General features: G+C 38.3%; 2 protein-coding genes across 16 annotated transcripts in view; one reads left to right on the top strand and one right to left on the bottom strand.

Annotated features, from left to right (window-relative positions):
• Window positions 1-26763, bottom strand: part of rl (Mitogen-activated protein kinase rl) — a 554163-nt gene that overhangs the window by 416256 nt on the left and 111144 nt on the right. The window contains exon 5 of one of the 15 annotated variants that reach the window (XM_070998785.1): window positions 10035-15076. The exons of the other annotated variants lie outside the window; for them this stretch is intronic. Within the exon in view, the coding sequence (XP_070854886.1) occupies window positions 15026-15076 (51 nt within the window). The 3' untranslated portion in view covers window positions 10035-15025. Of the gene's footprint in view, window positions 1-10034; window positions 15077-26763 lie in introns of those variants that run through there. 15 annotated transcript variants of the gene reach the window in all.
• LOC108015948 (splA/ryanodine receptor domain and SOCS box containing gustavus) lies at window positions 1146-1685 on the top strand. The gene is given in 1 exon segment (XM_017082531.4): window positions 1146-1685. A coding segment is annotated over 1 exon segment (540 nt).

Below are 26763 nucleotides of genomic sequence, written 5' to 3'. Positions count from 1 at the left end.
ATATATTATAATTAATGAACTTATTTTATAGCATGGCATGTCTGCCGTTTGCCATATTGTTTAATATGTAATTGCTACGTTGTTAAATGTAGAACGTTTCTCTTGTCATTTCTCCTCTATATCTTAGCTTATCTTTCACGAACTGTGCCAGTTTGGGCCAGCCCGTGCCATTGAGTAGCCGGATAATCTCGATTTCACTGAGACTCACTCTTCCGCAGTGTTGCTGAGGGATTCTTTTTATTTTGAGACATATTGCTAGGAAATGCAGTGTGTTTTGTACTGCTAGCATATTGCACAACGTTCAGTCGGTGGAGGCCATGTTCCTGTACGGCATTGCGTTGGATGTGGAGATACGGTGAAATAGTTCGCGGCTCTGAGAGTAGGTGGAGGCGACAGTGGTCTTGAGTTGCTTTTGCGGACTGTTTTATTTCCTGTCCGCTTGCTTTGTTAGCAGTCCTAGTAATCTGGAGTTGCATACTATTTCACAGAGGTTGGTTTTGACCGGTCTGGCGACACCCATTTCCACTAGCCGAGTCGATCTAGCCATGTCTGTCTGTCCGTATGAACAGACTCTGAAACTATAAGAGCTAGAGTGTTGGGAACCCCCTGCGCTGCGCATGTTTGTTTCAGCAGGGTGCTACGCCCATAACGCTAAAACCCGTCAAGCTCCCAAATTTTTTACTATTTTGTTAAAATTTAAATGAGATTTTGTTCTTCGTATCAATACCAATATACATGCAAAAAAAAATACATCAAATCGGAGCATTCATTAAAAGGTATACCCAAAAAATAATAAATAATTAGCCAACTATGGAGTGCAAATTCATGCAGAAAATCAGCTGCTAACGAGTTTTTACGTACATTTACCTAAGTAACGGGTATCTGGCAGTCGAGATTTTCGACTATAGCGTTTTCTCTTGTTCTTGAAGTAAATTGTATATGTAAAATGTCATGAGCGCGAATTACAGTATCTATTTATACTGTGTTCAGAATCCAGTGCCAATTACAGTCCCCAAAGTGTTTCATCTATATCCACATTATCGCCAAGAGTTGTGTTGTCAAGACTGGAACTCAGGGAGTTTGATCATCTTTGATTATCCTACGAAGTTGCAATCGAACAAAGAAGATGCTGCCGTGGCATGAACATGGGTCAAAAAAATAGTGGTGGAGTTAAAACAGTTAGTCAACCAATAATACCATGGGAGTTACAAACGGATTTTGTCAAACCAGCGCGCATCGATATTTTACTTGATATGCCACCAGCGTCTCGAGAACTACAAATAAAGCATTCATGGAACTATGAAGACAGGTCGCTAAATATTTTTGTAAAGCAAGACGACAAGTTGTCATTTCATAGGCACCCAGTCGTTCAAAGTACTGATTGTATACGTGGAAAAGTCGGACTTACAAAAGGATTGCATATTTGGGAAACCTATTGGCCAAAAAGGCAAAAAGGAACACACGCTGTTGTTGGTGTATCCACTGCAGATGCGCCATTACATTCAGTTGGATACCAAAGCTTAGTCGGATCAACTGAACAAAGTTGAGACTGGGACTTGTGAAGAAATAAATTGTATTATGACTCAAAAAACTGTGCTGGTGTCACATATCCAGCAATATTAAACAAGGAAGAACAATATAGTCGAGTACCTCGACTATCAGATACCCGTTACTCAGCTAAATAGAGATATGCAAGCAGCAAAGCGAGATTAAAATGCGCCACCTACCGGCCGTATACAGATTTAAGCGTTATGGTCGTTAGAGTGGGCGTGGCAAATTTTTTTGGATCAATCGATAGGTATTGACGAGACCAATACATTTCAGTTAAAATTTTTTGTCTAGCATGAACATTGGAGGCGTTACAGAATTTCGCGGTTTGTGGGCGTTAAAGTGGGCGTGGCAAACTTTTTTTTGAATCAATCGATAGGTATTGATGAGAACAATACATTTCAGTTAAAATTTTTAGCATTTCTAGCATCAAAACTGTAGGAGCCACAGTTTTGGGCGGTTTGTGGGCGTGGCGCTCTGCTGAAACAAACTTGCGCTGCGAAAGAAGCTCAGGAATCTGCACGCCAAATCTTAATAGCTTAGCTCCCATAGTTTCCGAGATCTCAGCGTTCATCCGGACGGACAGACAGACGGACATGGCTAGATCGACTCGGCTAGTGATCCTGATCAAGAATATATATACTTTGTGGGGTCGGAAACGCTTCCTTCTGCCTGTTACATACTTTCCGACGAATCTAGTATACCCTTTTACTCTATGAGTAACGGGTATAAAAACGACGAAGCTTTTTTAGTTACAGACAAATTCTTAGTAGCTTTAGATATGGACGAAGGAACACTAGGCTTCATTGTTGATCAGCAGTATCTTAATATTACGTTTAGAGGGTTGCGAGGAAAAAAACTATATCCAGTTGTTTCGGGGGTTTGGGGTCACTGCGAAATAACAATGCGCTATGTTGGTGGATTAGATCGTAAGTACAAAACGAAAATTATATTAAAACCACATTTAACCAGTTTCCAAAATGGTAACTATTCTACACCCCTATAAAATAACGTTTCTTTTTGGAGAAACTTATGAAAAGTAACGCTGAAGTCATTTGTCTCAAATATCGAATTTCAATTTGTAGACCATTTATTTTTATTTAGTCAGCATCAACATCCGAGACTATTTTTAGCCATGTGTGTCCGTTCGTTGTTTCTTTTGTTTTACATATGGTTATTTCTACCGCAATGTCTTCCAGACCAAACGGCTTTAATCTTGAATAACACATCTTTTTATTCGATATGGCCCCGACATTTAATAAAAATTATATACATCGGCAAGTCATTTCATTTCCTTTAAAAAATCTTAAAAACAAAACCTAATAATTTCGGAAAAAAGTTTTAAGTACTTATTTGGTACTTACTATTTATTGTATTAAAATTGTTGTCTGTATTTAAGAAAAAAAATCAAAAAAGGGCAAAACTAAGAATAGCACCATTTACCAGCTATTTTATAAAATTGGACTAATACTTACATTTCTTGATCTTCAGACTTATATTTTTGTAACATTTACAAATGCAAGAATACGTAAAACTTTTTTCTGTCGAAAAAGGCCGATAGTAAAGGGTGGCCAACGAAAGATTTGAAAGATATGAAACACCATTTCGTTCATATGGCTGCCTCGGCTGGCTTTACAGTAGCCCATTCGGTCGACCCAATTTTTAAACACATTTTCGATGGTATGGCCCTCAATGGCGACTTCAATCTAGTGCTTTAGGTCGTCAATCGTCTCTGGGTGGTTGGCGTAACACTTATCCTTTACGGCACCCCACAATAATTAGTCCAACGGGGTCGAACGTACCGTGCAAAAGACCGATTGTGACGTTGGCTGTTTGGCACGAAGCGCCGTCCTGCTGGAACCATATGTCGTCTATGTCTTCCTCTTCCATTCGGGGAAAGAAAAAGTCTTCCAACTTGCCGCGATAGCGTACACCATTAACGGTTACGGCGGCTCCTTCCTTTTCGGTAAAAATGGTCATCTTCGACCAAGCGCTCCTGAGCCCATTCCGCGAACCGAAAACGCATTGGATGGTCATGCGGCTTAATCTGCTGAACCAACTGAATCTTATACGGCCTTAGACGGAGGACTTTGGTTAAAATCCGTTGCAGGGAAGTGCGCGAAATGTCCAACTCTTGAGCACTGTGCCGAGTTGACGTCGACGGACTGTCATTGACACTTTCGGCCACCGCAGCGATATTTTCGACCGACCGAACTGGACGAGCGCGTAAACGCGTTGTTTTATCCATCAACGATCCAGTCTCACGCACACGCTTCACAAAACTTTCCACAAACTGCCTGGAAGGCGCTTTATTTTTTCCGAATTTTGACCGCAATTTTCTTGCAGTTTCGCTTGAAGACTCTCCACTTTGGAAGAAAGTTTTCAATATTTCCCAATTTTCTTCGAGCGTAAACTTAAGCATTTCGTAAGCCGCAAACCTTCTACTAAATATATGACACATTGACAATGACATTCGAAATGTCAAAGTCAAAATTATCGATAGTTCAAAAAGCAAACGCTAGATGGGCCACCTTGTGTATATATTGTTTGAGAATTCAAAGAGGGTTTTTGTATTTCAATAAAGACACAACTTTGTTGGTTGACAAAAAGAATTAAAGTGATCGTTTATTCGTTTGTAAACTGAAAGCTAACTTATGGAATGAAGTGAAATATGTGAGAATGAAATGGAATGGGAAATCGGAATCTGCATAGTTGGCAGAATCCGCGTAGTTGCTAAGGCGGCTGACTTCGTTCGCTGCTAAGTCGACTGGCTCCGGTCACTTCCGCCGGTTTCCTAGCTCAGCGTTTATGCACACAATGTGTGGGCCATCTGTGTCGCCGCGGTTTGGGCGGCGACGGTGTGTCTGCAACAATGTGTGCGGTAACTCGCGCGCTGTGGCTGAGTAAATTTTGTACGCTCCAAACCTGTGCTGTATTATCACTATACAGCTTCTCTACTCCCTGCTTTGAGGCGTCCTCTTTGTTAAAGCCTTTAAAAATAAGGTTTTGAGCCTTGCTGCATTTCCACTGTCTGGCCATAATCGGCCTTCAGGTCGTCAAAGATCTCTGTCACCGTGTCCAATTGGGCCTTAAGCACCATCACTTCCTCCTTCGTAGCTAGGTTGTCGAATGGTTGATGGGTTGCTTCGTTTATGCTTTTCCTATTGTGATAGGGTACTTAAGGGCGTGCCAGAAAGTATGTTGGCGAGTGCAGATCCTGGTTGCTGTGGGTGCTTTGCGGTGTAGTTATGCTAAGCGACATTTCCTGCTTGTATACTTCTATGGGAAAAAAGTAATGTGAATTTGGTTTTTTCGATTTTCGTTGTGTACTATGAACTTTTTCCACTCGGCCAAACCATAAATACTAGTATTCGTCAAAAAAAAAAAAAAAGAATTTGGGGAAACGAGCACTCTTGGTTTTTGCATCACGATAATGCACCGGCTCACATTTCATTCGTTCTTCGTGACCATTTCACCAAAAATTCGACGCATACGTTCAGCAACCACCGTATTCGCCTGATTTGGCTCCGTGTGACTTCTGGCTATTCCTAAAACTCCAGAAAAGTACGATTTGCCATGTTTCGAGGAATGGAAAAAACATTAGGCATTCCGTTATTTTATCGGGAGGAGGTTACTTTAAAGGAGATGAAAATGATTAAGAATAATAAAAAATTTTCATTTTACAAAAAAATTCTTCTTACTTTTCGCCCATAGTAATATTTTACACTTCTTGTATTTCCATAAAAATTTTTAACTAAAATGTATTGGTCTCGTCAATACCTATTGTTCGTACCCAAAGGTACTCAACATGACCACACCCAACAAATCAAGCAGAATCTAAGTTGGGAACAGTACCAGGCGCTCAGTAGCACTCACTGCAGATGAGAAGTGCTTATCAGCATATTATATGTCTCACTAACTCACCGTCTCACCGACTCAACGGCGCACTGACCCGCCAATGCAGTCAGCGTATGTTGCAGTGTCAGTACCAGGCGCTCAGTAGCACCCACTGCATATGAGAATTGCTGATCAGCATATTATGTCTCACCAACACACCTGCAGTCAGCACATGTTGCAGTTTTAGCCGAGCCAACTGCACCATAATCATAATTCCCTGACCTACTTTAGATTATAGCTTATTTCACTAATCATTACACTAAGCTTCCGTGTTCCAAGTAGTATATAAGCAGGTATCAAATGAAGAATAAATTAGTTATCAACACACCTCTTAACTCCGCGGTTCTACTTCCTACAACTGGGAATAGGGCTCGTAATAAACTATCTCAACTAGCAGCTAACCACGTTAGCTCACCCTCAGCGCAGCTCCAGCATCGCCTGTGGTCCGGCATCGCAGTAACCATCGTTACCATTGCCGCGACGCGATCGTCCTGCCATCATAGCGTCCCCGTGCCAGCGACAAGTGCTCATTACCCCCTTGTCCCGCGGTGTGACCAGGAAGTGTCTACTTCGGTTAGGCACAAACACCTATCAATTGGTAAAAAAAAAATTTGCCACGCCCACTCTAACGCCCATAACGCTTTAATCTGTCTTACGCCGGTATGTGGCGCGTTTTAATCTCGCTTTGCTGCTTGCATTTCTCCTTTTCCCTTTCGTCCCTTTAGCTGAGTAACGGGTATCTGATAGTCGAGGTACTCGACTATAGCGTTGTTCCTTGTTTTCACTTGCGTTTACTTATGTAAAGGAGTTAGATTTACTCGCAATTAACGTTGTTAAATAGAATAAGCCAGTGGTTTAAAAGTAATACTTATACGATTCCCAGGTAAGTCTGTCGTAGACCAATAATTTTTTAAACAGTGAGAGTAAAAAACATGTTGATGTATATTAAAAATAAGGGAAATACAAGTTTCCCAAAAAAACACAGTGGCGGAAAAAAGTAGCAGTGAAAAATATTTATTTTTGACGTGAAAATCAACAAATGGTGCATATAAATAAAAATTGAATAAATCTGTGAAAGAATTTAAAGATCTTAGTGAGTGAAAGGTTCCTAGGGACACAAAATAAGATGTTTGTTCTTAAAACTTAAATTTGTTGTTAAAAGTCGTTAAAAATGAATTTTAATAACATTAAACCACAGTTTTTACTTCTGTGTGCATAAGCAAACATGGCTATTTAAATAAAAGTCTCAAACATCTTTAACTTTCAGTCCCTGAAAAAGTGTTATTTTTTTCCGCAACTGCAAAATAAAATAAAAAATATATAAATAATGTGTGGTAAATTTTTCTTAATAATTTTTTAGAACAAAATAAAATAAATCTAGTGACCGAAAACAAAAGTTTGCAATTTCTACACTGATAAAAAAATTGTAGTAAGTCCAAGGTTTCATATTTAACTTTCATATTTTTTGCCATGTATTTTATCCATTGCATTTATGTTTAATTAAAATATAAAAATATTTAATCCAAAAAAAATTTTACCAAATTTAATTATTTTTAAAGAGAAAATAATTATTATAAACATTTATAATATAATAACGAGATATTGAAAACAAAACAAGTGAGTTGTGAACAAGAAGAAGCTAAAGATGTACCCAAATTTCGTCCGCGCCTTACTAAGTATGTTTTTATTGGGGCCGAAAGTAACTATTATTTGTAAGTTAAATTTTTAAAAATCTTCTGGGATTTTTGCTTGAAATGCCAAAAATAGCATTTCTTTTATTGTAAATAAAACTTACAAATAACGATTACTTTCGGTCACTCGCTTTTATTCCTGTCGCGTTCTGTTTTTAAAACAAATTTTTTTCTAATACTAGAAAAAACAAATACCACGGAGCCTCCCGAAAAGGAGATGCAGAAGGCAATGCGGTGCGTAACGAACCTCAGCTGCACTAAAAAGAAGGCAATGCAGACCACAGAAACTGGCGAGGAGGCAAAATTTTAAAATAAAGAAATTAATAAATAAAAGTCAAAATATAGAAATTAAATACAAGTGAAAAGTTGATGAACGTGTGCTTTTTTGCTGCTAAGCAAGCGCTCAAAATGTACTGAATGTGTGCTTTTTCTGCTGCTCAAAAAAGTGATCAAAAGGGTGCTCATAAAGAGCTCAATGCGTGCTTGTTTTTGAGCACTGATGAACCCTAGGACACGCCTATCTTAATTTAAGAACTCATTTTCATGCAAATTGTGCGCTCATTGAGCGCTCAGTGATGAACTCGCAGTGATTGAGTGCTCAATAAGCGCTGAATATTTGGCAGTTCAATCGAGATTGCACACCACAGGCAGCAAATAAGCGGTTTCACTAATACGCCTCCAAGCCGCTAGGGGCGCTACAGGCTTGTTGGCGCTGAAGGTCAAGTGGCGCTATAGGAGAAGAAGATAGGTGGCTCTATAGGAGAAGAAGGTAGGTGGCGCTATAGGCTAGGTGTGTTAGTGAAAAAATCAGAGATGCTTTAAGCATATTTCCATCCCTCTCGAACTCTCTTAAGCTGAGTAACGGAAATGTAATAGTCGAGGCCATCGACTATAGCGTTTTCCATTGTTTTATTTAGCTTATATATTACCATCCTACAGTAAAGTATCTATGAGTTTAAAAAACAATTTGATCAATTTCATAGGTATATATAACTATTAACAAAATTTACTAACTAAATTTTATGGGTTGGATAAGAATGGTTATACTCTAATCTTTTTTTATAGTTATATAACTATTTCTTATAGTAACCCTTACATCCACGTTTTATTTTTATTTTACGGGTACAATTAACAATTCGGTGGTTAGGGACCGTTCTACTATTATATTGGTAAATTTTACCAATCGATTTTTTCCGTGCATTAATATTAATTTCGTCGCATACGAAAGTTAAACGTTTTCTGAAAAAATGTGTGAACGCTGTGAATTGGGATTTCAGATTTAGATTCCAATGCTTCGTATTCAGCGCAGTTTTGATATCCAAATGTGCTCTAAAGCACACAAATCGCCTATACCTATCGATTGACCTAAAAAATGTTTCCAACGCTGAAATCTGTCTGCCATCTACATACCCATATTTTGAAGTCGGGGGTCGGTGGCGCTGCTTCCATATCTCCATCTCCCTTTCGCTTCCCTTAGCTGAGAAACAGGTATATATCGAGGCACTTGGCTATGGCGTTATTCCTTGTTTTACATAGGTTTTGCATAGGCAACTAGAGGTTGGCAAACGTAGGGTTCTGGTTGGGTCTTTGGTATTTCTTTGGTATATTTAGTATTCTTTGCCCACAGACCTCCCAAAGCCGTCCGTATGAGCGCAGAGATTTCGGAAACTATAGCAATATAATTTATATGACACATTTATTAGGGGCTCTTACCCAATTTATAAACAACTTTGAACCGAGAGCTAATTTCCAAATAACTCTGACAGACCCGAGATAAATCCGTGGTCAGCTATTTCTGTCAACCAGGCCTCCAAATCATTGCCACCCAGATCAATTTGACGCAGTCCGAATAAAACGGATGCTGTAAACATCCAAACCGATAATGTAAACAATTGGAGTCCCAAGCGAGCCCTGAGTCCGCTAACGTAAACAAAAGATCCCCAAAGCGAGCCCCGAGTCCGCTAACGTAAACAAAAAGATCCCCAAAGCGGTCCCTAAACTCAGCTAATGTAAACACCAATTTCCGGCCGATTGGACTTCAAATTTAATTGGCAAATTGCATCATCCTATTTTCCGATTCTCTTGAGTAATTCTCTTTATCAATTTTTGGGGATAAAATCTTGGTCATTGAACTAGAGAGCAGGAAGTTCGTTTTTGAGATCCGAATCGAACAGTAGAACAAATCGAGAAAAAGTATAAGAGCAGTGAATTAAATAAGTTCGACCTATTGAAAAATTATAACAGTGAATAAGTGATTGTTAACAAGAAAGGAAGTTAGCGTCGGCAAGCCGAAGCTTGAATACCCTTGCCGCTATAATTAATAAATTTAAAAATACAAGAAATTATATTCCCAATAGTATAAGATAATATGTCAGAAAACACCGAAGCTATAATTTGTTTCATAAAATTTTCCCACCAATTTTCCGATCGTTCCTATGGCAGCTAAAATTAAATTCGAAATATAGAACTAATTAAAAAATGTTATTTCCATGCGTAGGAGGTTATATGTTAAAAAACACCGAAGCTATAATTTGTTTCATATTATTTTCCCTCCGATTTTACAATCGTTCCTATGGCAGCTATATGATATAGTCGTCCGATTTTCATAAAATTAAATTCAAAATTCAGAACTAATTAATTAATGTTATATCCAAGCGTAGGAGGTTTTATGTTAAAAAACACCAAAGATATAATTTTTAAAAACTTTTTTCCCGATTATTCCTATGGGAGCTATAAGATATAGTTGTCCGATCCGGCTGGTTCCGACTTATATACTACCTGCAAAAGATATAAGACTTTTGGGACAGTTTCAGCCCGATAGCTTTAAAACTGAGAGACTAGTTTACGTAGAAACGGACGGACAGACGGACATGGCTAGATCGACTCGTCTAGTGATGCTGATCAAGAATATATATACTTGCGTTTACTTATGTAAAGGAGTTAGATTTACTCGCAATTAACGTTGTTAAATAGAATAAGCCAGTGGTTTTTATATATATATGATGGACGTTGATGCACTACGAGCAGTACAAACAAGTGGCCCAACGACACCAAGCACGTGCTTGTTACGCGCGGGGCCCTTTTATCAATTTGGGCAAAAAATACGAGTTCGCGAGGAAGATACAAAAAACAAATAGAGACGGGACACAAATGAAAATAAAAGAAGCATCTAAGAATGAAGCAAATGAGTTAAAATATTAGTTTTTAATACCGGGATAGAAGTTGAAGTGCAAATTAAATGATAGAGGTTGTTATAATTATTACATAGAACGCGAAAGGGCTCGTGCAGACAAAAATTAGATGTACATCGTGGCAAATTTAGGGGATAATAATTTCGTGTCAGTCTAACGGGAACATTGAAAGTTAGGCGGTTTACAAGTTCTACAGAATCAATATCACCTCTTATAAGATTTTGCATAAAAATAGTACCAAGCATTGTTCTACGATTTGCAAGGGTAGGTAAATTAAGCAATAGTAATCTACTCTGATAGGAAGGTAGCCTTATGTTTTGATCCCAGTTCAAACTACGAAGGGCAAAAAGAAGAAATTTTTTTTGTACCGACTCAATACGGTCAATATGCACTTGGTATTGTGGACTCCAAACCGAAGAACAATATTCCAAAATAGGACGGACAAGGGAGGTAAATAATAATTTGGTTGTATAAGGGTCATCAAATTCTTTTGACCAACGCTTTATAAACCCAAGAACACTCATGACCTTGCTGACAGTGGACATTATGTGGCAGTCAAATTTATGTTTTGGGTCCAGAAGAACGCCTAAGTCATTAACTGAATATATACGGTCGAGTGGCGTATTTTGAAGAGAGTAACTAACAAAAGTAGGAGTACCTCTATGAAAAGTCATAACGTTGCATTTAAGGCAGTTCAAATTTAAAAGGTTATACTCCCACCATCCCTGAAAACAATCAATATCTGACTGTAAGTTGAAACCCGACGCTATATCATTATGTGATAAACAAAGCTTAACATCATCAGCATACATTAGTACACGAGAGTATGTTATGATAGAGGGAAGATCGTTAATAAACAAAGTAAACAGCAAAGGGCCCAAATGACTACCCTGAGGCACTCCAGATGTCACATAGATCAGTTTTGAGGCAGCGTTCTTGAATATAACCCTCTGAGTCCTGCCATTCAAATAACTTGAAATCCAAGTTAATAGATTACATGGAAACCCAAGCTGATTTAATTTGAATAAGAGAAGAGAGTGGTTGACAGAGTCAAAGGCCTTACTGAAATCAGTGTATATAACGTCAGTCTGCATTTTATTCTTAAATCCATTTATTACAATAGATGACAATTCCAGAAGGTTGGTGGTAGTCGATCTTCGCTTAACAAAACCATGCTGACACGGTGATATTAGCGAGGAACATAAATGTTGCAAATGAGAAGTAATAATACGTTCAAATGCTTTAGGAATTGCCGACAATTTAGAAATACCTCTGTAATTCTGGGCATCCGCCTTCGCACCCTTTTTGTGAAGTGGAATGATAAAAGAGTCCTTCCAGATAGTAGGAAAAACTGACGATGAAATAGACAAATTAAAAAGTTTAAGAATCGGTTTACATATGGTTGACGCACAAAACTTAAGCACACACCCGGGGAGTCCATCAGGACCGGGAGAATAAGTTGGCGTTGTTTTTTCTAAGTCTCTTACGAGAGAAATTTCCGTAATTTCAGGGGTAAAGATACAATTTGCCTTATTTAAGGGATTAGGGTAGTTAGAATTTGACCAAGCAGCCGAACTATAAGTAGTTTGGAAAAACTCGGCAAATAAATCAGCAATTTCAGAATCCGTCGATGCCTCCATTGAGTTAAAACGTACCGATGAAGGCAATGCTGACGACTTACGCTTGGCATTGACAAAGTTATAAAACTGCTTCGGATCATTTGAAAATTCAAATTTACATCGACTTAAATACATAGAATAACAATGACTATTAAGAACATTAAAATCCGATCGAGCCACCACATATTTCGAAAAATCAGATGGCTTACCCGATTTCTTATACTTTTTATAAGTGTTTGTCTTAAGGTTTTTAAGTCTTTGAAGCGCATTGGTAAACCAAGGTGGCCTGTTTGTCTTTGAAGGAAACCTATCAGGAACGCATTCATTTAAAAAGGTATTTAACACTATATAGAAGTGTTCAGTGGCGCTTTCAATATCCATACAATTGTACAATTCTGTCCAATTATATTGAGAAATCATGTCGTTAAGTTTTTTAAAGTTACATTTTCGGAAACATCTCACTTTAGTTTGAGAAACTAAAGGAGAGAGGGTATCAACGCATGGGAGGCAGATTGTCAATTCCATTGTTGGATGATATCGGTCTTCAGGTACAACAAGAGCGTCAATTCTAGATACCGTGACTTCAGACGGGTCTGAAACAAACACAAGATCTAGTTGTCTATTTAATGAATTCCGTATAAAGCTTACTTGCTGTAACGATAATTCTAGAAGACCATCTACAAAATCATGGGCGGATAGAGGTATAGCGACTAGTGACTGACTCAGGAGGAGACCAAGAAATACCAGGGAGATTAAAGTCACCCAAATAAATCAAAAGGTCACTGTTAGAAAGAAGGGATAGAACAGATTTTATCGCAGACAGGTGGTGCTCATAAATTATTAAATCAGAGCCAGGTGGAATATAGGAGCATGTAACAAATATTGAGAATGATTGCAAGGAAACTTTCACACTAACAAATTCAATTTCATTAGGAGTATCAGAGTGAATTCTTTCGGAAGTTAGGCTAGTGCTAACGGCAATCAGCACACCGCCTCCCCTACGTGAGGAGCGATCGGTCCTATAGGCATTAAAATTGTTTGACAGAACTTCATTGTCAGATATCTCTGGCTTCAACCAAGTTTCCGTAAAAGCCAAAATATCAGCAGTAAATGCAGAGGAGTCAGCATAAAGCTTGGGTAGCTTCATATTTAGTCCCCTAACATTTTGATAGGCCAAAAATAACCTTTTTAATTTTTTGGCGCCGTGGAAGGTCTGTTATTTGTTCTCGGTTTATTGGAAACAAATTCTTTTATTACTAAATCATCATTAAGCCAAAAGCTTTCAGAAAGTAGTACCTTAAACACATCAGGCGGAGCAAATATTTTAAACGACGATATACTACGAGCATATGAAAATCTAAATTGTTCCACTGAAATATTCTCGGATGGGAATTTTTCACGAATAAATTCCAAAACATCCTCAGATGTGGTATCTGGAGTGAATCTCGAAACAAATAATTGTTTTCTTTGTGGAACAACTGATAATTTCTTACGACCCCCAGCAGCAGATTGCACCTCACTAAGCTGAGAGCCAGAAACGGTAACTTCTGTACCTACAGGTACGGTCGGCACCGTAGTCGGCACTGAAGGTTTATTTACCACCCGACTTCGAGAAGCAGTGACTTCACCTAAAACAGCTGTATCCATAGGCGCAGTAGGTTCACTTACCACAGTGTCAACAGAGACTGCTGCAGCCACCAAGTTCGGATTTGGGGTGGATACCGTGACCGTATTAACTGCCGCTGAGCTGGTTTTTTTACGTTTAGGCGACTCAGTTAGTAATTTTTTATTATTAAATTGGGCACAAACGGAATTGAACCCCTCATTGAGCTGTTTAAAAGCACCAGAGAGATTCAAAAGGCTGTCTCGAGTCTGCTTCATAAAGCCGCTCATCTCAACAACCATTTCCTTGCAGGATCCACATGACCACATGAGTCCAGAATTCTGATCAATAAAGTCTTTGACTCTACCAGTAAATCCTGCGCATTTAACGTGCATTATCGACTCGCCAGCAGAAAATAAAAGGGTCTTTAGTTGAAGACGAAAGAGTACAATTTTTCTTAGAGCAGACAAGAGCCATTTTAAGGAGATTAAATAAAATAGAATAATATATGAAAAATACCTCGAGTAAATTTGGCACTGGGATCAAATTCCAAAACCACAAAGGCACAAAACACGAAAAAAATAAGAGCGCGAGATCGCGTAATAATTTAAACGTAAGAGAGCACGAGAGAAAAAATCTTCTATCGATTGAGCGTTGCTTGTGGGACACTGACAACTTTACGCAGGAACAGTTACAATGTAAAGCAAGCAAGAGAGAGAGAGAGAGAGAGAGACAAGAGAATAGCACACCAAAAGTCTACCAGAAATTTGGCAGGTTCAGAGAGAGTTTAAGTTACAGTTGTAATATAGAGCGGGAGAGAGAGTGAGAATCGAAGAGTTTTAGCAAGTTTAGTGAGTATAAGAATTACACTAACAAAGCTAGTAGATTAAACAAATCTAATATAAATGCTAAAATAACTATAATCACTGGGAGATCTAGTAAAAAACACTAAACACACTAACCCAGCGGTTAGACTAAGCTTTGTTAATAAACAAACACAAAACACTCGCAAAAAATCACAGAATAGACAAAAAATTCAGAGCACAAGAGTAAACACAACCGTTCACAAGCGACGCTAAATCGAATCGAAAGTAATACTTATACGATTCCCAGGTAAGTCTGTCGTAGACCAATAATTTTTTAAACAGTGAGAGTAAAAAACATGTTGATGTATATTAAAAATAAGGGAAATACAAGTTTCCCAAAAAAACACAGTGGCGGAAAAAAGTAGCAGTGAAAAATATTTATTTTTGACGTGAAAATCAACAAATGGTGCATATAAATAAAAATTGAATAAATCTGTGAAAGAATTTAAAGATCTTAGTGAGTGAAAAGTTCCTAGGGACACAAAATAAGATGTTTGTTCTTAAAACTTAAATTTGTTGTTAAAAGTCGTTAAAAATGAATTTTAATAACATTACACCACAGTTTTTACTTCTGTGTGCATAAGCAAACATGGCTATTTAAATAAAAGTCTCAAACATCTTTAACTTTCAGTCCCTGAAAAAGTGTTATTTTTTTCCGCAACTGCAAAATAAAATAAAAAATATATAAATAATGTGTGGTAAATTTTTCTTAATAATTTTTTAGAACAAAATAAAATAAATCTAGTGACCGAAAACAAAAGTTTGCAATTTCTACACTGATAAAAAAATTGTAGTAAGTCCAAGGTTTCATATTTAACTTTCATATTTTTTGCCATGTATTTTATCCATTGCATTTATGTTTAATTAAAATATAAAAATATTTAATCCAAAAAAAATTTTACCAAATTTAATTATTTTTAAAGAGAAAATAATTATTATAAACATTTATAATATAAAAACGACATATTGAAAACAAAACAAGTGAGTTGTGAACAAGAAGAAGCTAAAGATGTACCCAAATTTCGTCCGCGCCTTACTAAGTATGTTTTTATTGGGGCCGAAAGTAACTATTATTTGTAAGTTAAATTTTTAAAAATCTTCTGGGATTTTTGCTTGAAATGCCAAAAATAGCATTTCTTTTATTGTAAATAAAACTTACAAATAACGATTACTTTCGGTCACTCGCTTTTATTCCTGTCGCGTTCTATTTTTAAAACAAATTTTTTTCTAATACTAGATGCAATCGCTCTGCTGGAGCCCACGGAGCCTCCCGAAAAGGAGATGCAGAAGGCAATGCGGTGCGTAACGAACCTCAGCTGCACTAAAAAGAAGGCAATGCAGACCACAGAAACTGGCGAGGAGGCAAAATTTTAAAATAAAGAAATTAATAAATAAAAGTCAAAATATAGAAATTAAATACAAGTGAAAAGTTGATGAGCGTGTGCTTTTTTGCTGCTAAAGCAAGCGCTCAAAATGTACTGAATGTGTGCTTTTTCTGCTGCTCAAAAAAGTGATCAAAAGGGTGCTCATAAAGAGCTCAATGCGTGCTTGTTTTTGAGCACTGATGAACCCTAGGACACGCCTATCTTAATTTAAGAACTCATTTTCGTGCAAATTGTGCGCTCATTGAGCGCTCAGTGATGAACTCGCAGTGATTGAGTGCTCAATAAGCGCTGAATATTTGGCAGTTCAATCGAGATTGCACACCACAGGCAGCAAATAAGCGGTTTCACTAATACGCCTCCAAGCCGCTAGGGGCGCTACTGGCTTGTTGGCGCTGAAGGTCAAGTGGCGCTATAGGAGAAGAAGATAGGTGGCTCTATAGGAGAAGAAGGTAGGTGGCGCTATAGGCTAGGTGTGTTAGTGAAAAAATCAGAGATGCTTTAAGCATATTTCCATCCCTCTCGAACTCTCTTAAGCTGAGTAACGGAAATGTAATAGTCGAGGCCATCGACTATAGCGTTTTCCATTGTTTTATTTAGCTTATATATTACCATCCTACAGTAAAGTATCTATGAGTTTAAAAAACAATTTGATCAATTTCATAGGTATATATAACTATTAACAAAATTTACTAACTAAATTTTATGGGTTGGATAAGAATGGTTATACTCTAATCTTTTTTTATAGTTATATAACTATTTCTTATAGTAACCCTTACATCCACGTTTTATTTTTATTTTACGGGTACAATTAACAATTCGGTGGTTAGGGACCGTTCTACTATTATATTGGTAAATTTTACCAATCGATTTTTTCCGTGCATTAATATTAATTTCGTCGCATACGAAAGTTAAACGTTTTCTGAAAAAATTTGTGAACGCTGTGAATTGGGATTTCAGATTTAGATTCCAATGCTTCGTATTCAGCGCAGTTTTGATATCCAAATGTGCTCTAAAGCACACAAATCGCCTATACCTATCGATTGACCTAAAAAATGTTTCCAACGCTGAAATCTGTCTGCCATCTACATACCCATATTTTGAAGTCGGGGGTCGGTGGCGCTGCTTCCATATCTCCATCTCCCTTTCGCTTCCCTTAGCTGAGAAACAGGTATATATCGAGGCACTTGGCTATGGCGTTATTCCTTGTTTTACATAGGTTTTGCATAGGCAACTAGAGGTTGGCAAACGTAGGGTTCTGGTTGGGTCTTTGGTATTTCTTTGGTATATTTAGTATTCTTTGCCCACAGACCTCCCAAAGCCGTCCGTATGAGCGCAGAGATTTCGGAAACTATAGCAATATAATTTATATGACACATTTATTAGGGGCTCTTACCCAATTTATAAACAACTTTGAACCGAGAGCTAATTTCCAAATAACTCTGACAGACCCGAGATAAATCCGTGGTCAGCTATTTCTGTCAACCAGGCCTCCAAATCATTGCCACCCAGATCAATTTGACGCAGTCCGAATAAAACGGATGCTGTAAACATCCAAACCGATAATGTAAACAATTGGAGTCCCAAGCGAGCCCTGAGTCCGCTAACGTAAACAAAAGATCCCCAAAGCGAGCCCCGAGTCCGCTAGCGTAAACTAAATGATCCCCAAAGCGGTCCCTAAACTCCGCTAATGTAAACACCAATTTCCGGCCGATTGGACTTCAAATTTAATTGGCAAATTGCATCATCCTATTTTCCGATTCTCTTGAGTAATTTTCTTTATCAATTTTTGGGGATAAAATCTTGGTCATTGAACTAGAGAGCAGGAAGTCCGTTTTTGAGATCCGAATCGAATAGTAGAACAAATCGAGAAAAAGTATAAGAGCAGTGAATTAAATAAGTTCGACCTATTGAAAAATTATAACAGTGAATAAGTGATTGTTAACAAGAAAGGAAGTTAGCTTCTGCAAGCCGAAGCTTGAATACCCTTGCCGCTATAATTAATAAATTTAAAAATACAAGAAATGATTTTCCCAATAGTATAAGATAATATGTCAGAAAACACCGAAGCTATAATTTGTTTCATATAATTTTCCCACCAATTTTCCGATCGTTCCTATGGCAGCTAAAATTAAATTCGAAATATAGAACTAATTAAAAAATGTTATTTCCATGCGTAGGAGGTTATATGTCAGAAAACACCGAAGCTATAATTTGTTTCATATAATTTTCCCACCAATTTTCCGATCGTTCCTATGGCAGCTATGTGATATAGTCGTCCGATTTTGATAAAATTAAATTCAAAATTCAGAACTAATAAAAAAATGTTATTTCCACGCGTAGGAGGTTTTATTTAAAAAAAAACACCGAAGCTATAATTTGTTTCATATAATTTTCCCACCAATTTTCCGATCGCTCCTATGGCAGCTATATGATATAGTCGTCCGATTTTGATAAAATGAAATTCGAAACTCAGAACTAATAAAAAAATGTTATTTCCAAGCGTTGGAGGTTATATGTTAAAAAACACCGAAGCTATAATTTGTTTGATATTATTTTCCCACCAATTTTTCGATCGTTCCTATGGCAGCTACATGATATAGTCGTCCGATTTTGATAAAATTAAATTCGAAACTCAAAACGAATTAAAAAATGTTATTTCCAAGCTTAGGAGGCTATATGTTAAAAAACACCAAAGATAAAATTTTTTAAAATTTTTTTCCCGATTATTCTTATGGGAGCTATAAGATATAGTGGTCCGATCCGGCTGGTTCCGACTTATATACTACCTGCAAAAGATATAAGACTTTTGGGAAAGTTTCAGCCCGATAGCTTTTAAACTGAGAGACTAGTTTGCGTAGAAACGGACGGACAGACGGACATGGCTAGATCGAATCGTCTAGTGATGCTGATCAAGAATATATATACTTTATGGGATCGGACGACTATATCATATAGCTGCCATAGGAACGATTGAAAAATTGGTGGGAAAATTATATGAAACAAATTATAGCTTCGGTGTTTTTTTTTAAATAAAACCTCCTACGCGTGGAAATAACATTTTTTTATTAGTTCTGAATTTTGAATTTAATTTTATCAAAATCGGACGACTATATCACATAGCTGCCATAGGAACGATCGGAAAATTGGTGGGAAAATTATATGAAACAAATTATAGCTTCGGTGTTTTTTGACATATTATCTTATACTATTGGGAATATCATTTTTTGTATTTTTAAGAATTTCAAATTAAATTTAATAAGAATCGGATGACATATAGCTGTCAAAGAAACGGTCAGAGAAATAATAAAATTATTATTTAAAAAAAAATATTGCTTTTTTGATTTTGATCGTATTTTCATTTACTCTGGAATATAGAATATTTAAACTTTTCAGCATTACAAATTAAATTTTACACAAACATCACTGAAGCTAGCAACAATCCTTAAGAATTTAACATTGTGTTACTAACGTTGATCATTTCTGTTAACTTAAACGGTATACAAACTTGCGTGCCGAAGTTAACTTCCTTTCTTGTTTTTGATCATTCGTATGGAAGCTATAGGACATAGTTGTCCGATCCGGCTGGTTCAGACTTATATACTACCTGCAATATAAATAATACTTTTGGGAGGCTTTCATACCAGTAGAATTTAAGCGGAAAGACTACTTTGCGTAGAAACAGACAGACAGACATAGCTATATCCGCCCACGGAAAAAAATTAAAATTTAAAGCAGTTAGAAAGTTAGATCATTATTATTTCAAATGTGTCCTGCAAATTTGGTCCAGATCACAAAATAAATACAGAAGTTATTCTATAATGTATTTTATGTATTTATTTTCAACTTTATCAATGTCATCAATTTCATTATTATTATAAAAAAATATGTATTGTTGTCTTCCCTTGCGTCGATATTATTTGCACACTCATCTGCAGATTCAACTTCACAAGCCAACAGCTGGATGACTTCTACTGGCAAAGCAAGTCTCTTATGTTTTTTGATCCGCCTTTTTAAATTTAAGGATGACATTATGGGGTCGGAAGTATCCATTGCTCTGTGAAAAACGTCTGTGTTAATTCGGCTGTTTTTCCTTGCATGGTGTAGTCTGTCGGATTTATATATTTTAATTCTGCATTCAGCTGCTTCACCAAAATAACCGATATGAAGAACAGTGTTTACCAATATTACTCTTGAGTGGACAATAATCTTGTGGACCGTCGATGTCATTGGTAGCGACGTATATTTGTCAATTATTGGGTGACCAGTTTGATGGCAAAGTTCTTCAAATTTTTTGGCATTTATTGGCCAGGACAATGATATAAGTATATTCCTCATGTTTAAAATAGGCTGTGTATCGACGCCAGTTATTTCTGATAAAGCTGAATGCTCGGCGTGCTGTGTTCCCAACATTTGTGCTTCCGAATCCTCCTTGTTTTGGCTGGTCAACTTTCAGGGACAGCTTTTCCCAAAACATTCACTGAATTTTTTTTTTTTTGCAACACAATGCTTTGCATTGTGCATTGTGCTTTGCGTCCATTTTATACCCAGCATGAAGTACGAGTTAAAAAAACCTAAACCAACAAATCTTTCGGTGTCGCAGTGCAGATTGGGCAAGCTTGCTAAGATTTCGTATTTGTTAGGACATTAAGCACTTTGCCATCAATTACAGTCAAATACAAGGTAAGCCTTACATATATACATTGCCTTTCATTGAGATCTACTTTAATAGAATTTAATGCACTGATTTCGCTTTCCATACGTTTGTTCACATCTTTAATAACTTCAGACAAAGAGGCATAACTGTCGTGGCAAACAGTGAAGAGTCTGCATCTTGGGACTGGTCGTTAGTGTAAGCCTGATAATAGTTAGCTTGTCCCGTGCTGCCATCAAAGCCATAACTCAATATCAATTCGGCAGATAAAAAGTCAGACGGCTGGATGTTCAGTGCCGTTGCAATAGCCTCTTTTTGATAATTCACTATTCGACTTTTTGTGTGATTCAATAGGCCTTGCAAAGAAACGTTTGCTACGGTGTCTGCAGCGGAAGATCGCGAAGGCTGTACCACGTGCTTATTTATCACTTTGCGAATAGTGACGGCTTTTCCAGGGTTTAATGCAAATAATCTTAATAGGACAGCAATATCAACTAGCCCGCGCCTACGAGCACCTATGCTTGCCGGTTGAGTCAGTCATCTTGCGTTATGTTTTTGTCCCGCGGAGAGGTCGGCTGCTTGCTCTCTTTGAGCTCTTCTACCTTTTATATTGAATGGCATCTTTGGACGTCCAACTGGTTTTTTTAATTCCTGTCCTTTGGCTTCTTCTCTAGTTAAATTAAGGCTCATATAACCTTCCATATAGCTTGAATGTGTCTTTTTGAACCTTTCCACCTTCCTACAGCATTTTTGCACATTCGCCATAAATTTGCAGAAAAATTTCGGACTTTATCTTTTTAATAACGATGATTTTCTTCCAAAACGTTGCCATCAATTTTGTCACTAATAACAGTGTATATAGAATTTTGTTTCTCACAAAAGCTCCTTTGCTTACGCCACACTTCTAGGAGATCTGCATTGCTGATTAAGATGTTGCTTCCTATTAAATCAAATAACGCAAAAAGGCGCAAAAAGCGCACAATGTGCTTACTAGTTCGGAATTCAGAATTTACAACATGCAGAAAACGTCGCTTTTCCGATGTTTTAACAGGCAAACATCGATGTAACATCGAAAAACATTGATGTTTCTGCACCTCTAGTATATAGACAGACACTGAAATAATTTGAAATTTGTTTTTAAACTCTTTGAAAAGTTCAACTTTCTTTCCAAAAGTGACAAAGGGACACAACTTGCTAAATATACAAATTGTTAGAAAAATACGAACGAAACACGCAACATATTAGTATCAAGAATTAATATTCATTTTGAGTTTGATTATTACATGATTTTTTGTCAGAGATATGCCAATTTAAAATTGCACCGCAAAGTTAACCTTTAAGACAGCACGTGTTGTTTGCTTGCAACAGCTGACTTTAACAGCTGTTATTGTAACACTAAACTGTTAAGTTAACATTTTAGGTATGTAACATAGCATTTTGATCATTTCTTAACATGGTAACATTGAAAAAACGGAAAATTTATACTCGCGAAAAATGAGTTTTGGCCAAGGAAACGGGTCAAATTCAACATAGTGCCTTGCAGAGGGTGTTATGATTTCAGTCAGAAGTTTGCAACGAGACGTTTCTGACCCCATAAGGTATATATATTCTTGATCAGCATCACTAGACGAGTCGATCTAGCCATGTCCGCCTATCCGTCTGGCCGTCCGTCTCTGCGCAAACTAGTCTCTCAGTTTTAAAGCTATCAGGCTGAAACTTTTCCCAAAGTCTTATTTCTTTTGCAGGTAGTATAAAAGTCGGAACCAGCTGGATCGGACCACTATATCTTATAGCTCCCATAAGAATAATAAAATTTTGTTTTAAATGTATCTGGTGTTTTTTAACATATAACCTCCTACGCTTGGATATAACATTTTTTAATTAGTTCTGAATTTCGAATTTAATTTTATCAAAATCGGACTACTATATTATAGGAACGATCCGAAAAGTGGTGGGAAAATACTATGAAACAAATTATAGCTTTGGTGTTTTTTGACGTATTATCTTATAATATTGGGAATATCATTTTTTGTATTTTTACGAATTTCGAATTAAATTTAATAATTATAACTGCTAAGGTATACAAACTACGGCTTGCCGAAGTTAACTTCCTCTCTTGTTTTACAAACAAATTCACATTACTGTTTGCCAACAGTAGTATACTCCAACAAAAGCCGTATTATCAATTATTACTTTAAACTATACTTGCCTCACAAGGAGTGTTTTGAGTCGTTGCAAGATATCAACAAGAAACAAGATTACAAAAAAATGAAAAACAGGTACGCGATTGTCACGATATTTCACTTCAGAAAATACTTTTTTATACATTTAAAATTTGGTGTTTCGAAAAATCGTTGAACAGTGAGCAGAAGCAAGTTTGGATAGATTCAAGCAAGATTCTAATAGGTATTAATAAATTACCATTTACACTTTTATAAAATCTTAAAAAATGTGGGCGCCAAACAGATTTCAGTGTAATGGGCGTTTGTGATCGTGGCACTTTACTACCACAAGCGCAGAAGTCTGTTCAATCTGCATGCCTAAGCGTTAGAGTTCGCTTGGCAAAAACATATTTAAACCAATGAATAGGTATTGACAAAACCAATACATTTCAGTTATTTATTTATTTACTCGTAGAGTAAAACGGTATACTAGATTCGTCGGAAAGTATGTAAAAGGCAGAAGGAAATGTTTCCGACCCCATAAAGTATATATAGTCTTGATCAGGATCACTAGCCGAGTCGATCTAGCCATGTTCGTCTGTCCGTATGAACGCTGAGATCTCGGAAACTATACAAGCTACAATACTGGGATTAGTCATGCAGATTCCTGAGATTCCTGCGCAGCGTAAGTTTGTATCAGCAGAGTGCCACGCCCACAAACCGCCCAAAACTGTGGCTTCTACAGTTTTGATACTAGAATAACTGAAATGTGTTGTTCTCGTCAATACCTATCGATTGACCCAAAAAAAAAGTTTGCCACGCCCACTCTAACGCCCACAAACCGCCCAAGCCTGTGGCGCCCACAATTTTCATGCTAGATAAAAAATTTTAACTGAAATGTTGTTGGCACCAGTTGGATTGCGAACTAAGTATGTTAGATTGTTTATTTGGTACTTCTTTTTTTAAGAAGTGGTTTATGTCGTTGGAGTGTATGTTGGCAGTGAGAGTTTAAGGGAATTTAGCAGCCACTTGGCTGCCTCGTTTGCGCTTTCATTTCCTACGATTCCTAAGTAGCTAGTGAGTTGTTGATAGTGAGTCCTAGTATTTTGAGGATGTCTGTGATTGGTTTAGTAGTGTCTCCTGTATGTATCTGGCATTTGTCTTTTGAAAGGACTGAGCCTGAGTGAGTTCACCACTCGTCAATTTAGTTAAAGGTGTCTGTTAACTCGTTGTGGGGTTTTTGAGTTAGTTGTGTTCTATTAGGAGATGAAAGTCGTCTGCGTAAGTGCAGAACTTAATATGTTTGGGGATAGAGATGATGTTGGTAAGGGCTGTAGGCTGTGAGTAGTAAAATGACAGAGATTAGAAAGCCTTGCGGGATGCCATTGTTAAGGGGGAAGGTATTGGAGATATAGGTGCCGGTCTTAACTATTATTTTCCTTTTTGTCATAAAGTTTTTAACAGTTGATGATACGTGCGCCTATTTTCCAAACTGACTGTATGTTGTACAGATTTGCCTCCTTTAAAGCCGAATTGGCTGCTGTAAATGAGGTCTTTGTTTGAAACGAACCACCACAACCTTTTGCTGTTATTTTGTCGGGGATTTTGGCTAGGCATGAGTTTAGTGAGATGGGTCCCCGTATGATTTTATTTCAGTTTGGGGTTTTTGTGGTTGTTCGTACACAAACCTTTGTGTCTGCTCCTGCACTCCTGCTCAACATGACCACACCCAACAAATCAAGCAATAGCCAAGTTGGGAACAGTACCAGGCGCTCAGTAGCACCCACTGCAGATGAGAATTGCTGATCAGCGTATTCTATGTCTCACTAACTCACCGTCTCACCGACTCAACGGCACACTAAACCACCAATGCAGTCAGCACAACTGCTACTAATATAGCTTACTTCACTAATCATTACACTAAACTTCCGTGTTCCGAGTAGTTTATGAACATGTATCAAATAAAGAATAAATCAGTTATCAACGCATTTCATAACTCCGCGGTTCTACTTCCTACCTCTGGGAATAGGGCTCGTACTACACTATCTCCACTAGCAGCTAACCTACGTTAGCTCAACATGAGCGCAGTTCGGCATCGCCTGTGGTCCGGCATCGCAGTTACCATCGTTGCCATTGCCGCGACGCGATCGTCCTGCCAGCAAAGCGTCCCCGTGCCAGCGACAAGTGCTCATATCCCCTCGTCCCGCGGTGTGACCCAGAAGTGTCTACTTCGGTTAGGCACAAACATTGGTGACCCCGACGTGATCCTTTAACAACAAAGGATCACACTCAAGCAATCACCTTCCCACCAAAGGCTGAACCTCTGACTGGTGAGAAGACCCGTTAACACGTCATAGGATCGTCAGCTTAATCCAGCTTTACAGGATAAGCTTCTTCATCCAGCGTCACAGGATCGTCAGCTTAATCCATCTTCACAGGATACGCTTCGTCATCCATCGTCACAGGATCGTCAGCTTCATCCACCTTCACAGGATACGCTTCTTCATCCAGCGTCACAGGATCGTCAGCTTCATCCAGCTTCACAGGATACGCGTCTTTATCCAGCGTCACAGGATCGTCAGCTTAATCCAGCTTCACAGGACACACAGCTTTATCCGGCTTCGCAGGATTTTTTGTTTCCAAGACACACAATATGTCTACTTCGGTTGTAGAGGAAACAAGTCACACAAGAATCGATTTACACAATCGATTACTAGACAACCAAAATGAGCTACAAGTACAGATCGGTCGAACGACGCCAACGAGACGGCTATTATTCCTGTAAGCTAAAGCAGCTAAACGATCTCTGGCAGCAGTTTTGCGACCTAAATAAAGAAGTCCAACAAGCGGCAATACCCACTGAAAGTGAGTACTCTTCACGACTAGTAGCACTTAGGGAGCTGGTTGAAAAATATCAGAAAATCTTTCTGGACAACATTCCGACTGGAAGCGGACTTCCGAAGGCCCCCAGACGAACTTCGGCCAACTTCAAGATCACAACAGGAGATCAAGTCAAAGGAGACTCCGCAATTGACAGGGAATTGGAATCATCATTAACATTAGCCTCGAACGCCCCAACCGTCACCCCAGCCATACAAAGGCACCTGGATCTCCATTGGGCGTTACTGAGGCAAGCCCACGACGAATTGGATAGCACACCTGGCCGCAGCTCTGGCAGAAGCAGAGCTAGCCCAACTCCACACATTATACGAGGAATACGAAATGAACCTGCTTCAATAAAAACGTCGCGCCTATGAGCCTAAACTTGCCACATCCGCCAATTAGCATTCCGTAGTTAAACGGCGAGTACGAGGGCAGTCCAATAAATACTTAGCCTCACCGCCCGATGGCGTCACTATCGCAAGAGACTGCCACTGTCGAAACTTCAGCAGGATCGGACTCGTTTGACTGCGTGTGGAATCGGACGTGTCCGCGTATTTTAGAAAAATGGAGAAAGAGCAATATCGGTCTGTGATTCGATTCTTGTTTTTGGAAGGGAAATCGCGCAGAGAAATCAAAGAGCGCTAGGATGCTGTGTACGGTGACTCTTCTACTTCGATGGCGACCGTCAAAAATTGGTTTAACGAGTTTCAACGTGGTCGCACGTCGGTTTTTGATGAGCCACGCCCAGGTGCCCCGAAAACGGCTACCACGGAGGATAACGTGACAAAAATTCACGATCTCGTATTGGCAGACCGCCGATTGAAGATACGCGAGATAGCTGAGACAGTAGGGATGTCAAAAGACCGCGTGGGTCATATCCTGCATGAAATTTTGGGCATGAGAAAGCTGTCGGCGCGGTGGGTGACGCGTTTGCTCACTCCGGACAACAAACGCAACCGTGAGACCACTTCAGAGCAGTGTTTGACGCTTTTTAAGCGCATTCCGAAGGAGTTTCTGCGTCGTTTCGTGACCGACGAAGCATTGATCCACCAGAGACCAAGGAACAGTCGAAACAGTGAAATTCACCCGGCGAACCTGCTCCGAAGAAGGCGAAGACTGACCCATCGGCCGGAAAGGTGATGGCCACCGTTTTTGGAATTCACAAGGTGTAATCTACATCGACTACCTGGAGAAGGGCAAAACGGTCACAGGGCTGTACTATGCCGAATTATTGGGCCGATTCGCCGCCGAATTGCAGAAAATACGG

The sequence above is a fragment of the Drosophila suzukii genome (genome assembly GCF_043229965.1).
Source record: "Drosophila suzukii chromosome 2 unlocalized genomic scaffold, CBGP_Dsuzu_IsoJpt1.0 scf_2c, whole genome shotgun sequence".
In the NCBI taxonomy this organism is placed as follows: Eukaryota; Metazoa; Arthropoda; class Insecta; order Diptera; family Drosophilidae; genus Drosophila; species Drosophila suzukii.
This window is presented reverse-complemented; position numbering and strand designations above follow the sequence as displayed.